Source organism: Macrobrachium rosenbergii, chromosome 44, assembly GCF_040412425.1.
Source record: "Macrobrachium rosenbergii isolate ZJJX-2024 chromosome 44, ASM4041242v1, whole genome shotgun sequence".
Classification (NCBI taxonomy): domain Eukaryota; kingdom Metazoa; phylum Arthropoda; class Malacostraca; order Decapoda; family Palaemonidae; genus Macrobrachium; species Macrobrachium rosenbergii.
Window position 1 is genome coordinate 669,512 of NC_089784.1, and position 17,224 is coordinate 686,735.

The 17,224-nt window shown below is 37.5% G+C and overlaps 1 protein-coding gene across 50 annotated transcripts in view; it reads right to left on the reverse strand.

Annotated features, from left to right (window-relative positions):
* syd (JNK-interacting protein syd) overlaps positions 1-17,224 on the reverse strand; it is a 121,038-nt gene that overhangs the window by 94,450 nt on the left and 9,364 nt on the right. For 48 of the 50 annotated variants that reach the window (XM_067087580.1, XM_067087583.1, XM_067087536.1 and 45 more), the window contains exons 4-7: positions 16,561-16,753; positions 1,924-2,059; positions 1,066-1,159; positions 389-536 (exon numbers count right to left, since the gene is read on the reverse strand). In XM_067087580.1, the coding sequence (XP_066943681.1) occupies positions 389-536; positions 1,066-1,159; positions 1,924-2,059; positions 16,561-16,753 (571 nt within the window). The remainder of the gene's footprint in view (positions 1-388; positions 537-1,065; positions 1,160-1,923; positions 2,060-16,560; positions 16,754-17,224) is intronic. The other 2 variants (XM_067087550.1, XM_067087538.1) reach the window with 2 other exon arrangements.

The following is a 17,224-nucleotide window of genomic DNA, read 5'->3' on the forward strand; positions in this document are numbered from 1 at the left end:
AGTTAGAAACATTAGTTATGTAGTTACTTGGTAAGTTACTTATATGAAACTCTTGTTTTACTGTGAAAGTATCATCCCTTCATTTATTTCTTGGGATGCTTCGTTTTGCTTAATCGTCACGTTAGTATGTTTTTCTATAAAAACCTAAACCTGAATTTTACAGATTCTGAATCATTTTTTCTGACTACTTAGCTAATACAAATTAAAAGGTTGAATAATTTCATAAAAGGACATGATATTACATATAAAAGAGAGCCTTTAAAATAAAAGAAACAATTACAAAATATCTTTAAAATTAAGAAGACATACTCTAAGCCTTTGAAACATTTTCAAGATAATATACAGCGGTGTGTAAAACCAAAGGAGGCAAAATTCAAAAGTTCTTTACTTGTGCTTTGTAGTGGTAGACTTCATCCTGCCAGGGGGTCTTCCTTCAGGACCTATGCTTGTGTCCATGGATATGTCCTCCAGATCCTCAATTTCAGGAGACGTCATTATTTCTGATTCTGGAGTAAACCCGTCAACCCATCCTCCTTCTGAAGTGTAAATTTCAAACATATGTCACCAGTTTTATACTGGAAGGATATCAGTTTCCACAACTACAGGTAGTCCCCAGTTAACAGCGGGCTCGGTTAACACCGATTTGGTTTTATGGGGCTTGTCTAGCGACGAAAATCAGCAATTTTCGGCGTTGAAAATCACCGATTTCCGCTTATCGGCGCCGATAATTGGGTACTGGCGCCGATACATACCTAACAGAGGCGCCGATAACCGAAAATCGGCACTGATAACCCCTGAAAATCGCCGAAAATGCGCCGAAATTGCCGATTTTCGGTTAGCGGCAATTTTCGGTTATCATCACACCCTTAAAAACGGAACCCCGCCGATAATCGGGGACTGCCTGTACTATATAACAACCCGACACAGAAGAAATATGTAAATTCAAAACTTATTATACAAACATTACTTGTTTACTTGATGCCAGAAAGGCATAAGTTTCCACAACTTCTATGCAAATTACCATTCATGATACTAATGTTAAAAAATACCGAGTTATACTCATACTTGTGGCTGTGCTTCGCTCAGCTTGTTCAATAGCATCTGTTAGCTGTCCTTTATCTGTCTGAACAACTGGAGTATCTGGTCCAACTTGTGCTTCCTAAAAAAGAAAATATAAAAAATCGGCATTAAACCTTCTGAGCTGATGACAAATTTCTGCCACAAATCATAACAACCATGTTTCCAAACATATATCTGCCATAAATCAAAACCGCAATGGTTTCACACAATAATTAAATGTAGAGTTTTAAAATATAATCTTATTTTTTAATACAAACCCACCCACAAGCCTACACTCACATATCTAAACACACACATACACACACTTTTGTTTTCCAGACAGAGGAGTGATCATTCATGCATGGGCCATCAGCAGGCACAACTACCCTCCTCACAGTTAATGTAAGATGGGAGAACAATGGCTAGAAATGTAGGGATGGGGGGACAACACTGTTCACAATTTCCCTTAGTTGGTGTCTTCCTGTGTCTGTCGTGATCTCGGTGAATTTTTGTTTTGTTCTCCCCATTTCTTCTGCTTTGACTTCCTGGAGCCACACAAACTATGAGGAGGATAATTTGTAACTACTACAAACGCAAAAGATGTACAAGTAAATGATCATTCTTCTTCTGCCTGGAATACAGGTAGCTGCATATGTCTGGGAGCATCTGAGACCCCAGAAGTGGGCTCAATACGGTTGATGGGTGTACGGTAAAAAACATTTGCCCTTCAAAAAATAATGCTTTCAATTTACTGACATGAGTATTAACAGGAACAACTGGAAGAATTTCCCTTTAAACACTGGCATCGAGAAAATTCCAACACTAGCTAATGACAGAATTGACCAAAAATACACTTTCACTTACTTGCAATTCATTCTTTATGGATGTAATCTTCAAAGTTCCATTGGACCCACTCATATCCACAGGTGAGCTCAATGACTTGTTGGGATCCAGCGAACTGAAGCCAAAAGAGACCGGTCCCGACGACCTGAAAGATAAACTGCCAGTCACGGACAAGAGAGTATCATTAGTAAAGATACTTCAAGGTGCAAAAGCATAGCCCAAGTGTAAAACCATGCAATATACTTGTACGGTAAAATAATACTCTACTATACCATATTGCATTACATAATCAGCATTTACTTACACTTAAGAACATGCATTTACAGTTGTCACCTTTACCGAAAAATTCATTCAAAAAGTGCAAAATCCCCCAAAACAAGCATATGTATAAAATATTCATTTCATCTTTACATCAAATCTAAAGGTTATGACAGCTTTACACTACAACCACAGTTTTTTAAAGTCTTCGTATCTTTACCGACTGGACCAGAATAAAGCATACACTTACGGATCAACAAACAACCTAGAATTACAAATACTAGATTACCGGCAAACCTATACTTTACAAAATTTCATTCAAGGAGTGCAAAATTACTTGAGGAAAACTGTGCACAGACATAACATACACTAGTCATTACTTCTTAAAGGATAGCAACTTATCACAATTATAAACATCTCCAGAGAATAATATTTCTACCCAATATTATTCCAAATCTTTACCTACTAGGTAGATAAATTGCAGCAACGTCCTATTTCAATGTACCGTTTGCTATATAGAACTTGATCTTTTGAGACACACTTTCCTTGCACTGATTACTGAGCCACAAACACCACTGATGGTAGAAGCAGATATACACCTTTTGTATTTGAAAATTACAACTGTAGGCGAGGCTGTGACAAATGTCAAAAACACAGTACTTAGCAAACCTGACTTTCTCCACCTCAACTACCTAATGAATGGGACTCTCTCATTGCTTCTACATCCCTTGTTTCTTATAACTCAACATCTGAGAGGCAAGTCTATCATTGACATCAAGATTACAGTTCAGTGTCCAATTTTTTCCTTTCCTAATTCTTCCATTTATTTTAAAGCCCTGGGTAGATGTCATCACCAACAGCCTTGGCATAAAAAAAAAGAGGGAACTACAGGCTGTGAAATATACTCTAAGCACAGCAGGTGCAGGTAAAACATAGGCAAAAAATTCAAATTCCAAATAATCCCTATATTAGTAAGTTTTGCCCGCTGGGTGACAGGTTTACATTAGACCAGCAAGGAACTGACGACTGGCTCCCAAACATACATTCAGTATGTAACCCCTAGCTAGGTGGGCCCAGACAATAAAAGATACTTAAAAGTAAGAAGAAAATGCACCATGAGATTCCAAGTGAATGGATGGAAATGCAGAAGGGGTGCATAACGAGACATCAAGAAATTATATCCACTAGCAGTTCTATATCCTTTCCCATGAAGCAAACATCTGCTAGAATGTCTGAAGTCTCTTGGCTGGGTCATCAGAAGTGTAATCTGTCATTAACTCCACTGGTGAAGTAGTTGTTGGATGTGAAGGTCTTGCACAACTACTCCTAAACTTCAAAAAAAAGGCACCTTCTTTCAGCATTGTACAGGTCATCTCATCCTCCTTGTATAAAAACTCAACCAAGCAAACATTATCCAAGAATACGTAAAAGTGAGTGTTCTTAAGAAACGCAGAAGCAGAAAAGGCTCCGTACGCTTCAGGCATCCTATGGAGAGTAGGAGCCTTAACAGTTACCAGACAAGTACACTTTGATGTACCATCTGGGGTCACAGAACCCCAGATGGTACATCAAAGTGACAGTTCACTTCAATGATGCTGGAACATCACTAGAGAGTGTCCATGTGTAGAAGGCTTCACTGGGAGGTACATATACTCTCTCAAGATTACTGTATATCCTTTCTTGCAGTAACTGCCTGATCAGTGGACAAAGCTGAAGAGGTGTGACCAAAACAACCTTCACTATGGCAGCCTCGATTCCTTGAGTGCATCTCAACTTAGGCCACCACAGCAGTTAAGACTTATGGGCAAGGGCGACCACCAGTGACAGAATTTTGGAAGAAGCAAGTTCTAAACCCTCGGTAGATGCAGGAACAGCAAACACAGCAGCAGCACCTGACTCAACTAGAACCATAAAATCACCAGAGGCACCATAGGGATATGCACAGGTTCTGCAGGAACAGTTAAAGCAATGTACTGAAAGAACAGCAAGTTCCACTTGAATCAATGCCTTGCAAGCAAAGGCACAGGTACCAAAGGCTCAGGAAGAGCAAGGGCCACTGAAACAGTCTGACCGACAGAAGCAGTGAGAGAGAGAGAGAGAGAGAGAGAGAGAGAGAGAGAGAGAGAGAGAGAGAGAGAGAGAGAGAGAGAGAGAGAGAGAGAGAGAGAGAGAGAGAGAGAGAGAAAATATTTATGATAAGTATCACAAGGAAAAAATGAGTCACAGCATGTGAATCCTAAATGGTTTCATCTTTAGTTATTTAAGGCATCTTCAAGGGTACTACTACTACACGACAGTAAAAATTCCAAAAATATTCACACTTCACAGGAAAAATGAGGGCCTGAATCCTCACTGTGGTGAGGTCTGTGCTCTAGTAACAAATCTGGTTTGTACATGACAGCACTCACACTTTGCTTTAAGCACATCAAAATTTCCCTTACTTAGAATTTCAAAATATATATGTACAGACTGTTGACAGTGCTCCTTGAATATTAATTATGAAAAGGATAGATTTTTCCAACTGTTGAGTCTCCATGGAGCATATGTGAATGATTACTTGTCACTTGTTTAGGGGACAAATGACAGTTGGTTTTACGGACACAAGGGCATGAATGTATGCTTAATATAATTGATGGGGTTGTGATGGAACAAAGTAAATCTAAAAGTTAATAAGGTAGTCTAGTAAAAAATGTCAACAATAATAGAATCAAGTCCAATATAGCAACAAGCTTGCAACCTTAACAACAAAAATTACATCTAATGGTAAAGTACTACTAGAAATTCATACATAAACCATTTCCTTCCTCAATACGTAATCCAACCTCAACTTGAATTAACAAACATTAGCTGACTAGAGTGGCTGGTACAATGCAAGTATCAATTATAACATTACAAACCCTATCCAAACTTCTCCAAGTACCTAAAATCAACCATAGGGAACAAAGCTCTACTAAATCATCATCATCATTTTTACACAAGGTTTTCCCTTGGCAGGATTGGAAAACAGCTGATTTCTCTCCCTATTTTCAGATAAGCACTTTCTGTTCGGATCCCATCAGTTACAAAGCCTCATCTATGACCTTTCTCCCCTCCTTGACCAAATGAATTCCCACTGGTTGGTGACCTACTAATTCATGACTCACCACTTCTCTAATTGTTTCTCCTCCCTTTAAAATGTTTGGCAAAATTATGGACATCTGAATTCCATATTTCTCCACTAACCCTTACAAGCCATGTAAAGTAATCCTGTACTACTATATTGTAAAAACGTATAAAATTTACAAACGGGAATCTTCCAGTTACAGTGGTCCTCTAATTCATTCTTTGCAATTTCCCATAAATTGTCAACTTCCTGAAAGAAAACATTCTACTTATCACCACACTTGAACAAACTGCAATTTGCATCTTATAAAGTTCCATATACAGTTCAGTAGAAAGTTAACCCTGAAATTATCTTAACGTAAAGAAAGGCATCCACACTTGTGTTTTAAATATGAAAACTATTTAATTGAATTTATGTAGAATAAAAGTTATCTTATAATACACTTCGCGAATGGTTTCAATTCATTTCACAAAATGTGCATATCTGCAAATTAAAAAAAAAAAAATTTCCTAAACTTCTAATTCTTCTTTCAAGTTTCTAACTAAATATGGTGCATCCTCAAAGCAAACTCTTCTTAGTCATCACATGGGGGTGCTGTGTTCACTATACAATATATATACAAAGAGTATGTATCATGACCTTTAAACTGTATCTTTCCCAACTACTGTCTTAAATTAAGAAAAAAAAAAATGACTTCCAAGATTTAGAAGACTTCTGTGCTATTCAAAACTAAAAGTACGTCCAAGCTATTTAATAACAGAAAATGGAAGTGCTATATTCACCTCATCTGCAAGCATAAAACTAACAGCAGCATGGTGAAAAAACGGTTCAAAAATAAGTTCAGTGCTGCATGTCAAAATAATTACTTTGTTTAGTTCATTACCATAATCGGTATGAAACAACCGAATGGAATTACTTTTTATATGAGTACTACCACATACCTCAAAACAAACTACGCAAAATCAAAAAGCTGCTTTTTACTGAATTACGATTCAAGGCTAACCAGAAAAAAAGCAACTTTAGGCCAAGGGAAAGGTCTCTGCTATGAAAACCTTGTAGTAGAAACCAGAATCACTATAATTATACAAGACAAATTATTCATGCTTTCCGATACTTATACATTTACAAGCAAGAGGGTAGAGATTATACAGGTATCAAATTACAAATCAACGGATATGGGTACGGCTCACTATCAAAGCAAAACAGTCTGTCTGTCTACAAATCTACAAGTTCATTAATTTTTTCTTTTGGCATCAGATAAGGTCTGTCCAATTCATCATGCCACAACACACTCTGAATAGCGTAACCATTTACCTGTACGGTAATGTAATTAATGACAACAAACAGGCTATTTTGTTGGGTTCTAGCTGGCAACCATTCTTACCTCACATTAGTCCAATGAATTTGAGCCGCAAAATAATGGCAATGCTAATGATATTGTTCATTTTCTTAGAGAAATAACACATTTTTAAAAGAATATATAAGTCAGTACTACTTCCCCCCTTCCTCTAAACAAAAATCTCAAAATTCACATAAACAACACAAACACAAATCCATTTTACAAACAATAGAAATATGAATATTTTAGTCCTCTGATGCAAACTGACAACTTTCCCTTAAAACCAATGTGGTCAGCATAAACGGACAATACAGCCGCTGGCTTCCATTATTTGAATCTTTATCTCTTGTGCGTAATAGTAAAAAAAAAAAAATTCCATCACAAGCTACTGCAACAAGGATTTTGCAACAAGGATTTTAGTAAAAAATTATGAACTAGATAAGAACATTAAACCCAGCCTTAAGAATGTAACTAAAAATAGCAATAATTATCATCATAAACTGGTTTTATTGTGAATTTCCATATCTTCAAGCTGCAAAATAGGAATCCACAATCTTATTAATAACAGTACCTAGTGCTGAAATACACTATAATCCCAAAATTTATAAAGTGCAGTTTCTCTGCCACCATTAAATGAAATAAAAAACAGTAGACAATTTTACCCTAGCTGAAGACAACTTCAGTGAGACCTTACATTGCAGGTTTAAGAGATACAAGATCCATGATACCAAGGTTCCTGATGATATTGTTTGTATAATGCCTAATTCAGATTCACAGACAAGAAACAGCACACGACACCCTTAAAAATCTTCCAAGTGCAATTTAGTAACTCCCTTCTGCAAAAACACTCTTCAGATTTGACTAATAAAAAACCTACTCTGTATAACATCTATGTAAAATATGAACCAAAGAGAACAAACAGACCCTATGTGATGCTGAGTGTCTATCTGAGGATGTGCACAACAACTGTATCTTAATAGTGTCACAGCAAAAACATTACTTATAAAATCCAATTTATTACTACACTTCAACTGATCTGCAAAAAACAAAAATAATTTAAACTTTTGCCCCCCATTCTGAACTAGCAGAATTTCTATCAAAATAAGAACTAGCAAAATGGGCCATACCCTAAATGGGAACTTACAGTATTTTACTCTTCAAAACTTCACTAGTAATAAGAAATCTTAATGGAACATAGTATTGTACGAGTATTTTACATCTTTAACACAAAAAATTGAAACTACAAGCAGTCTCCGGTTATCAGGCGGCATGACAATAAGTGAAAATCGCCGATAACTGAAAATTGGTGCTTTTTCAGCAATTTTTGGTTATTATACCTCTGTTAGGTATGTATTGATGCCAATATGCAATAATCAGAGCCAATAAACGGAAATCGGCGCATATCGGCGCCGAAAATCACCGATTTTCGTCGCTAGACAAGCCCCGAAAAACTGGATCGCCAATAACCAAGGACTGCCTGTAATCACTACTGAAGTGCTGTTTTTTATCAACTGGAGATTTTCAACAGCCCAAAACAGGAATAGAACAACCAACATTCAGATGTCATCAGTATGGCAGCCAACCCTAAATTGTAAATAAATCACATTTAGGAGCCATCTGAAGCTCAAGGAGTTCCGTAATTGTGAGGTGGTTCATACACACCCGTATACATGTGCCTTCCCCAGAACAGGCAGATAATAAGACTACCTTACTCCAGAGTCGAAGACACCATTTCTTTCCTGACATCAGCCTCAGAAATTTTCCATGCATCCTAGATGCCAAAGGTTATTTTTTTCACTGGCCCAACTTAACCCCCAGAGGAAGCTTATCTTTGCTACACAGTAATCAAAATGCTTGTATACAACTCTGAATTAAGAATATCACAGTTGCATTCCAGTATTAGTAGGATAACGTGGATGAGTTGATGAGTGAGCAGTAACTTAAATGATGTATATCGGTATTACAAGTAATTTCAATCTCAAACAATCCTGATCTTGAAGAGAACATCATTAATGACATAAGTAAAATTTCTGAATAACTTATTTAATATCATAATCAATGAACTATAAAAATATAAGCAAGTATTTTTTTAAATATATGAACCAAAAAACTACTATAATTAATGTGCTATAGAAGCTGAAGCCACAGTACTTGATGAACTGAGTGGAATGTGCTCACAAAACCAACAAAAATAAAACCCCCTTATTTTTGTTTTCAAAATTTTGATGGCCAAAATTGGAGTGTGTCTTTTTAGGCTGGAGCATTTTCAATGCCAGGAAATATGCTATGTTGGAGTGTTATCAAACAATTTTCGTAATACACATTTGATAAGATACAATGAAACCTAATCTACAGTCAATTTTCCTTGAAACTAATGAAATGTGAAAATTCATTATCTAAAAACTTTAATTATAAGCAGATGAGTATGAAAGACCAAAACTTGAAAACAAGGTAAGTCCTTGTTTTAAATAACATCCTATTCCTATCACAATTAATATAAAAAACTTCTCAAAATTTAAAAAGTGTTTTTGGATAACCATACAAAAATAAAGCAGAAAAAACTCATTTATGTTACTCTTAATAAAATGCAAAATAAACATGTCTTGATTACCTATTAAACTGAAACCAAATCAGACATCCTTTATTTAAAAGTATTTAATTATATGAGGCATCCAGCATCAAAAGACTGAGAGGAAAAATTGTTATTTTTAAGTTTATGGGTCCATATCTCTCTCATTATTTATCTGAAACATGAGTATATTTGGTATCATTAGATTTGCACCAAGCCAACCCAAATTTACAAAAAAAAAAAAAAAAATCACTGTTATTACTTCCAAGACAAAATAACAAATGCTATCAACGATCAACAGGCCTTAATAAATTTTGGGATCATTGGACAATCTTCAAAATTTCTCATGAAAAACATCAAACTAGCCTAGTTGCCAATCAAGTCCACAAGAAAAACAGTCCATGAAAACAAACAAACCTATGCTCAGCACTACTCATAGCACTTCCAATAATGTTATGCCTTTTTGTGCTTTAGTAATAAGGCGCATAAGGTCCAGCTTCCCTTTTCTCTTCACACCCCTTGACAGAAAAAGGTTAAAAATGGCAAAAATTTTAACCTGTTTCTAAGAAAACCACAATCTCATCCCTTAGCCACTGGACCCCTCATATTCATTCAATGTCAATCAAATCAGTCACCTTTACATTGTTACACAAAATAAAACACCTTGGTTAGTTAATAACCTTTTTCATATCACATACATCAGTACCAGATTAAACTTGCGCCAGTCCCCCTGCAATTTCCACAACAGTGCTCACAGCCACACCTGGTGCTACTCCCTGCATGCACAAGCTTGCTTGTAAAGGCAAAATTTCTCGCCGACACGATTTACCATGCACGCTTCTTACCGTGAAATAAGTTTTAACTCGGGATTATCAACTGCAATGAGTTGCTGACTTTGTCAATTGAAAACTGTGAAAAATTACTGCATGCCCTTACATGTAAACATTATAAAACTGATTAATTAACATTTTCAAAATGACTGAATAAAAACAGCATATCTTCAATCAACAGCAACTGCAATGGAAAAATGTATCTTAAGAATGAGATCTTCCACAGATTTGGATATATAAGAGTGATGATCCCATGATTGATCTTTAAAATCCTGTGTGATTCAATGTCAATATATATTAAAGAACAAAAAACAAGACAAATTATACAAATACTTAAAAAAAAAAAAAGTGGTCCCCCAAAAAGCAGTGTTAATTTGTATTCCCTGGATAAGTGAGAAAGTTCTGTTACCTTAAAAGACAGATGAGACAATCTAAGCTAAATCATGAAAAATATGCTAAAAAAACATGGATGTAATGCTGAAATATAGTTTTGAAACTGAAAAATTTGAAATTAGAAACATACTGCCTTTGTCATGACACACTTTTTATTTCATGCAATGAAATTTATTAAATAATTCAATTTTTCAACTATAACATTTTCCTTACAAAATCAGATATTCCCTACATACTTTAAAACCTTTCAGATTACCTAGGAAACTGGATTTATTAGTTTACAATACTCTATACTAAACTTGTTCAACATATATGTCAAAGCGCTTAGCATCCTTAAACTTTTGAATATACCATTCCCAGTAACATTATACAGTAGTGTCAAATCCCCACATTAACAATCAGTTACAAAATCATCCAAAAATTTTGTAATCCAAAAATTCTGTGCTAAAGTGCCAATCCAATAAATACCCCATGACTTTCTAGCATGAGCAGTGTTAAATTTTGGTGGTTATGATTCTAGACATAGAACAGAAACAGTTTGGAAGATTGGCATAATAGTTCTCTGAGTGCTTACAAGTTTTACATAAAAATAAATTAAAATCTTTTGAAATACATTTATGAAGTGTGATAAATACTTTAAAATTTTATAGGCAGTTGAGAGAGAGAGAGAGAGAGAGAGAGAGAGAGAGAGAGAGAGAGAGAGAGAGAGAGAGAGAGAGAGAGAGAGAGAGAGAGAGAGAGAGAGAGAGAGAGAGAGAGAGACTTGTGTAAAAATGATATTTTTAAAATAAAATGTTTTATATATACTTACCAAGTAATTACATAGCTATTAGTTTCTACTTTAACGGCAGCTTTAGAATTGAAATTCGCAGAAGCGCTCTTTTGTTTTGGTGCAGGTAAGTGCCCTGCCCATTTCTGGGGAAGTACAGGTACATGTCTGAAGAGCTCAGTTCATTTATGCTCTATGTCCATGTCAAGGGAGGAGGGACAGGCTCCGATCTTGTAGTTACTTGGTAAGTATATATAAAAACTTATTTTTATTATAAAAATGTCATTTTTATATATGCAACTCACCAAGCAATAACATAGCTGAATCCCACACTGATAGGAGGTGGGAAGCATGGACATGTACTACTTAAAAAACATTTATGAATGGAAATGCATCTGAAATCGATAAAAAGCTAGCATTGTGGTAATGCTTGTTGTAACCTTACCTGGGGAGAGAGCAGGAGCAGAAAGATACTGCCTCTTGGTCGTTACTCACCTTGACCTGTAGGGACATGACCGGTAATGTCAGGAACTGTCCCTACTTCAGTGGGAGCTTTGTGGTTAGGGAGTACTCCTATGACTTGACAAAGCTAAACAAAACAACTGCCCTTGCCCTGGGTGTGAAAATACACCAACCAAAAAACGACCATAAAAACTATGTTGCCTGAACACTAAGGATCGGAGGGTACCCCAGGTACCAAGTACCCCCTGGCTTCCCAAAAAACTTAACAACCTTAAACAAGGCTAGGAGATAGGGGTAAATAGAAGGACCAGCTAGTTGGGCTATAAAGGTACAAGAATGAGAGATGTTACGTTCCTTACACCTTCCTCTACACCTTCTTGGTAGAAATGATTCATGCCCACTTAGCTTGGTAGAGCTTGGAAGATGAATGGACAAACCTTGATGAAGCCGGTAGAAATGAGGTTGTCTGAGCAGATCTTTCCTCTGTGGAAGGAGCCGTGAAAAGTCCGACATAAGTTCCAGAAGGTCCAGGAACCATTTGTTTTGAGGCCAAAAGGGGGCCACCAGAATCATCGACGTGTGATGGGAAGTCCTGAACTTGTTTATGACTTCCCTCACTAAACTGAAAGGAGGAAAGGTGTACACCTCCAGGTCTGACCAGTCCTGGAGCATAACATCCGTTGCCCACGCTAGAGGGTCCGGTGCCGGAGAGCAATACAGGTGGTGGTGATGGCTCCTGGATGTTGCAAACACGTCTACCCATGGTTTTCCCCATAGTTTTCACAGGTCAGTACACACCTGTGGAATCAGCGACCATTCCGTGGGTAGGACTTGTTTGCAACAGCTCAACTTGTCCGCTAATACATGCGACTTGCCTTGAACAAAGCAGGTGAGGATCTGGGTGTTGTTGTTGTGAGCCTATAGAAGAAGATTTCTGGCTACTTCGCACAGCGAAAGGGAGTGTGTACCTCCCTGGTTCTTAATATGTGTTAGAGCAGCTGTGTTGTCGGAATATACTGCGACCACTGTGTCTCAAGTCACTACAGCAAAATGTTGAAGCACCAGGTGAATCGCCTTCAGTTCTTTCTGGTTTATGTGTAGCTTCCTCTCTTGTAGAGACCACATTCCTGATTCCAAACATCCTGGAACTGCTCCCCAACCCTGACCTGATGTGTTGGGAACAATGTTAGGCTCAGGTTCAGATGAAACAGACTTTCCTATAAGAAACCTCCCTTCTTCGAGCTACCACCGAAGATCTTCCTTTATTTCCTGAGTGATGGAGAATACAAAGGATCTGGAAGAGTCTTCCTGCTCCAACTGGCCTTTAGGAAAAACTGTAAAGGCCTCGCATGCAGCCTCCACAATGGTACTAACATCTTGGAGGAGAGGGTTCCTAGAAGACTCATCCAATCGATGGCAGAGCAGGACTGTAGATTCAGAAAGTGACGGATCTTTTGGGTGCACAACTGCACTCTCTCGTCTGATGGAAAAGCCCAGAAAGTCCATAAATAGACTATCAACTGAGAAGAGACTAGTTGGAATTTCTCTTGATTGATTAAAAAGCCCAAATCCTGGGCTATCTGCAGAGTTTTGAGAAGGTCCTCCGTACATTTCGTCTGGGATGACAATTGTAGGAGCCAGTTGTCCAAAAAATTAAGTATACCTTAGTTTTACCAGACCACTGAGCTGATTAACAGCAGATATAGGCATACTTTCACGACCTTTACGCGAAGCCATTGCGACAGAGGGGCGAGTACTCTGGTGAAGACTTGAGGGGCTGTGGAAAACCTTGTCCTGGGATACAAATCTGAGCTTAATGATCCCACTGCATGCTTATGAGCCACTGGGAGCTCTGATCCCATGGGAGAAGTTAATCCCTTGGTACACTTATGAGCCACTAGTGCTTGGGAGCCAATGGGGGCTTATGAGCCACTGGGAGCTTGGTATCCAATGGGAGCTCTCTATCAACCCAATAGCTACAGGAAGGCTGCTGGTCCTTTTGGCGCTTACGAGGAATTGAGGGGTTCTGATCCTCCAATACATGTCTCTTCAAAGGCCTGGAGGAAACATGAAAATGCCCACCGCATCCTTTGGGCTCGGAATCAGAACCACCTGAGGGTAAGGTGTGGTCCACTGGTACACCTTTCCAGCGCTTAGCTACCAAAACCTGGGAGGTAGCAACAGGTTCGGTTGAGGGAGCAACAGCTCATGGGCAAACCCCACTGACTTCCCTTGGACTTACACTTTGCCTCCTCACAGGTGCAGGAGAGTCTGGCCCCTAGGGACCTCCGTCTAGGAGCATCGATGGGACGAGAAGCCACCTCCTCCACTGACACAACACTAGCACTAACACTTGCACCGATACTAGCACAAGGATCACCACTTGCTTTATCTAAAAGCACTCTTATCAAAGCTCCTTGCACCAGCACTAGCACAAGGATCACCACTTGCTTTATCTAAAAGCACTCTTATCAAAGCTCCTATCTGAGCAACTGTGTTCAATGACGTGTCAAATTTCTTGTCTATCCGAGCTTCGAGACTGGCAGTGGCACTAGGTTCAGAGGGAAGGGAGCCAGGTAACGGAGTCATTGAGAGTGTGAGAGAAGTAGAAATACGTGAGGGAGTAGTCATGTGTCGAAAGGACCGGTCTAGGAGTAAAGGACACTGAAGCTCTAGCCTCGGCTCTAGCAGCCACCTTTCTATGCCTAGCCTTCTCTAACTTATCTAAATGGGCAGTCAAAATTCTCCTTTTAACTTCGTCCCAGTCTCTACATTCTTCGCACGTCAAGTCAGGAAACAAACTGAATGCGTGTCATATTTGGAAGAAGTCAACGTAGTATTGCAACCCTTGCTACAATACCGGTTACTAGACACACTTGAGTCGGACATAATAGGTCAAAAAATCCAAAAATCCAAAAAGCTAAACTAAGCTTATCTAAGCTAAGAAAATATAGCGCAGAGGCTACCAAAGCAAAGAATACTTCACTGTATCCTTTGAAAACAACCAAAATCATCCGGTGAAAACTCCAGAACTTTAAAACAAAGCTGCTGAACAACCGATGATTGGTTAGTGAGCAGCTAAAACAAACTGAGCTCTTCAGCTATGTTGTACCTATACTTCCTCGGAAGTGGGCGGGGCACTTACCTGCACCAAAACAAAAGAGCGTCACCGCGAATTTCAGTGTTCTAAAGCTGCCGTTAAATTAGAAACTAACAGCTATATAATTACTTGGTAAGTTACATATATAAAACTATAATTACATCATCCAATATAAATAATGCCAAAAAAAAAAACTAATGAACACCAAAAAATGGAAATGGAATTACTGTACTTCCAGTTTTCTCTAATTAAAAGGTCACTACACAAACTACTGATAGTCTAATACCCCATAATATAGTCTTTTATATAAAAATAATAACTACTTCTAGTTCTGTAAAACTTAATAGTATATAAAATAGAAAGCTAAAGATAAAACTATCTGCTGTATTTGATGGCATATGACGTACTTTTCTTCCCTCCCCCAAAAAAAGTTTAAAAAAATTACCACTGGGTCTTAAATGTTAAGGTGAAGCCTCCCATAGGCTAATGTTATCTTCAAAGCTCACTACTGTGGGAAAATTTTTACATTAGATGGTCAGTTACCACCTAGCCCAACTCCATAATAATCTATTATTTTCTTAAACTTTATTATTATTATTATTATTATTATTATTATTATTATTACTATTATTATTGGTACCATGAAAGGAATTATTATAAACAGAGTATGAGAAACATTAATTGGTGGCAGCTGATTCATCATCATACGTAAGTATGCCTCAACACATTCCAATTAAAAACCAGCTGGAAATTACAGATGAAAGAGATCTGACAGTAACTGAAAGGAAAGAAGCAGTAAAACACTATCCTAATAGACCTACAGCACATTATAGACACAGAAAAACGACTCACACAAAGCATGAAGCATGGGTGTGGTTAAATGTGCTAAGTGCCATCTGTAATCATGTAGGATATTTTCAATATTACGCTTCACGCTTTGTGTTCAGCTGTACGACCATCTTGCTTTTTAATATACTGTAGAGCATTGTTTTTTGCTATAGCTAAGGTTCTTTCATAATGTTTTTATTTTGTACTATAGTTCAGGTTCTTTTAAGATCTTTTACACTGTTTCATTAGTCATCATTTACGATATTTTCCATATTGTGTTTTCTTTCTTTCTACCTTGTATACTGTAAAGTTTTCTGCTATACAGTACCTAAGATTATTTTGTATTGCTTTCCGCTATAGTTATTGATCTGTAAACTGCTGCTAGCTTGCTTTAAATATTAAACGCTTCAATGTGCTAAAAAGTTTTTCCTGAACATGCCCTACTGCAACTGGGGTGTGTCTAATGTGCCTGTGACCCTTCTATGCCATCAAATATGGTAAAAAGTCCTGGTTCTTAGGCAAATTTAAATATTCCATCAAGGCTACAAACAGCAACCTCTCATGATTTCTATGAGACTAACAATCATCAATACTTATGCAGCAAATAATCATCCCACTTTCTAGCTGTTGATTTACTATGATGCCATTGATTATTATCTAACATGACATTTTTATGATAGAATAAAGTTTTATATATACTTACGCAGTAATTACTTAGCTATGAGTTTCTACTCAACGGCAGCTTAAATTTGAAAATTCGTAGTAGTGCTAATAATAATATAATAATAAAAATAATAATAATAAAAATAATAATAATAATAACAATAATAATAAAATAATGATAATAATAATAATGTACATTTTTCACGCATCCCAAAATCTGCTATAAAACAAATTCACCCCCTGATCTGTAATGTTGGTGTAATGGAACGTAAAAAGAACAATACCTTGAAATTCTCAAAACATGAATGCAACAATTAATTCAATATTTTGAAATTACATCTTACCTATTGAGATTTCCTAAGGTGAAACCAGGTAACCGGCCTCTTGAACCACCCATCTGATCTAGACGGTCTGTTCCCATTATTATTTTTGTCCTCTCCATGTAGTCCATGTGGGTTTTGAAGAGCTCTGTATATCGTTCATGAAGCTTTGCATACTCTTTTTTGAGCTCCTCAGCCTTGTCCTCCATGCGATTCGCTGTACAAGTAGATGTGGAACTTAGTAATGCAGATTTTAAAAGAGCTTAATTCTGTCCTTTACACAAAAATGATGAAAAAAAAGTACAGATCTCCATTTATGTGGTTTCTAAATATGACATTTTTATGATAAAATAAAGTTTTATGTATACTTACCAAGTAATTACATAGCTACAAGCTTCCTACCACGGCAGCCTAAAGATTCTAATTCCACGGTGGCGCTATTATCGCTTGAGTAGGTGACAAGGTCCCGCCCAAATTTGGGACTGATAGGTATAACTCATCAAAGAGCTTCAATGAGTCAGACTGGGTCTTCCTGCACCAGTTTGCCTTCAGATAAAACTGAAGGGGCCCCATGTGAAGCCTGCCCAACTTCACAAACTGTCCCACTGAGGCCAGTTTGCCCAGGAGACTCGTCCACTAAACCGCTGAGCAAGTTGAGAGAGAGAGAAACTCTCAGACAGTCTGGAGG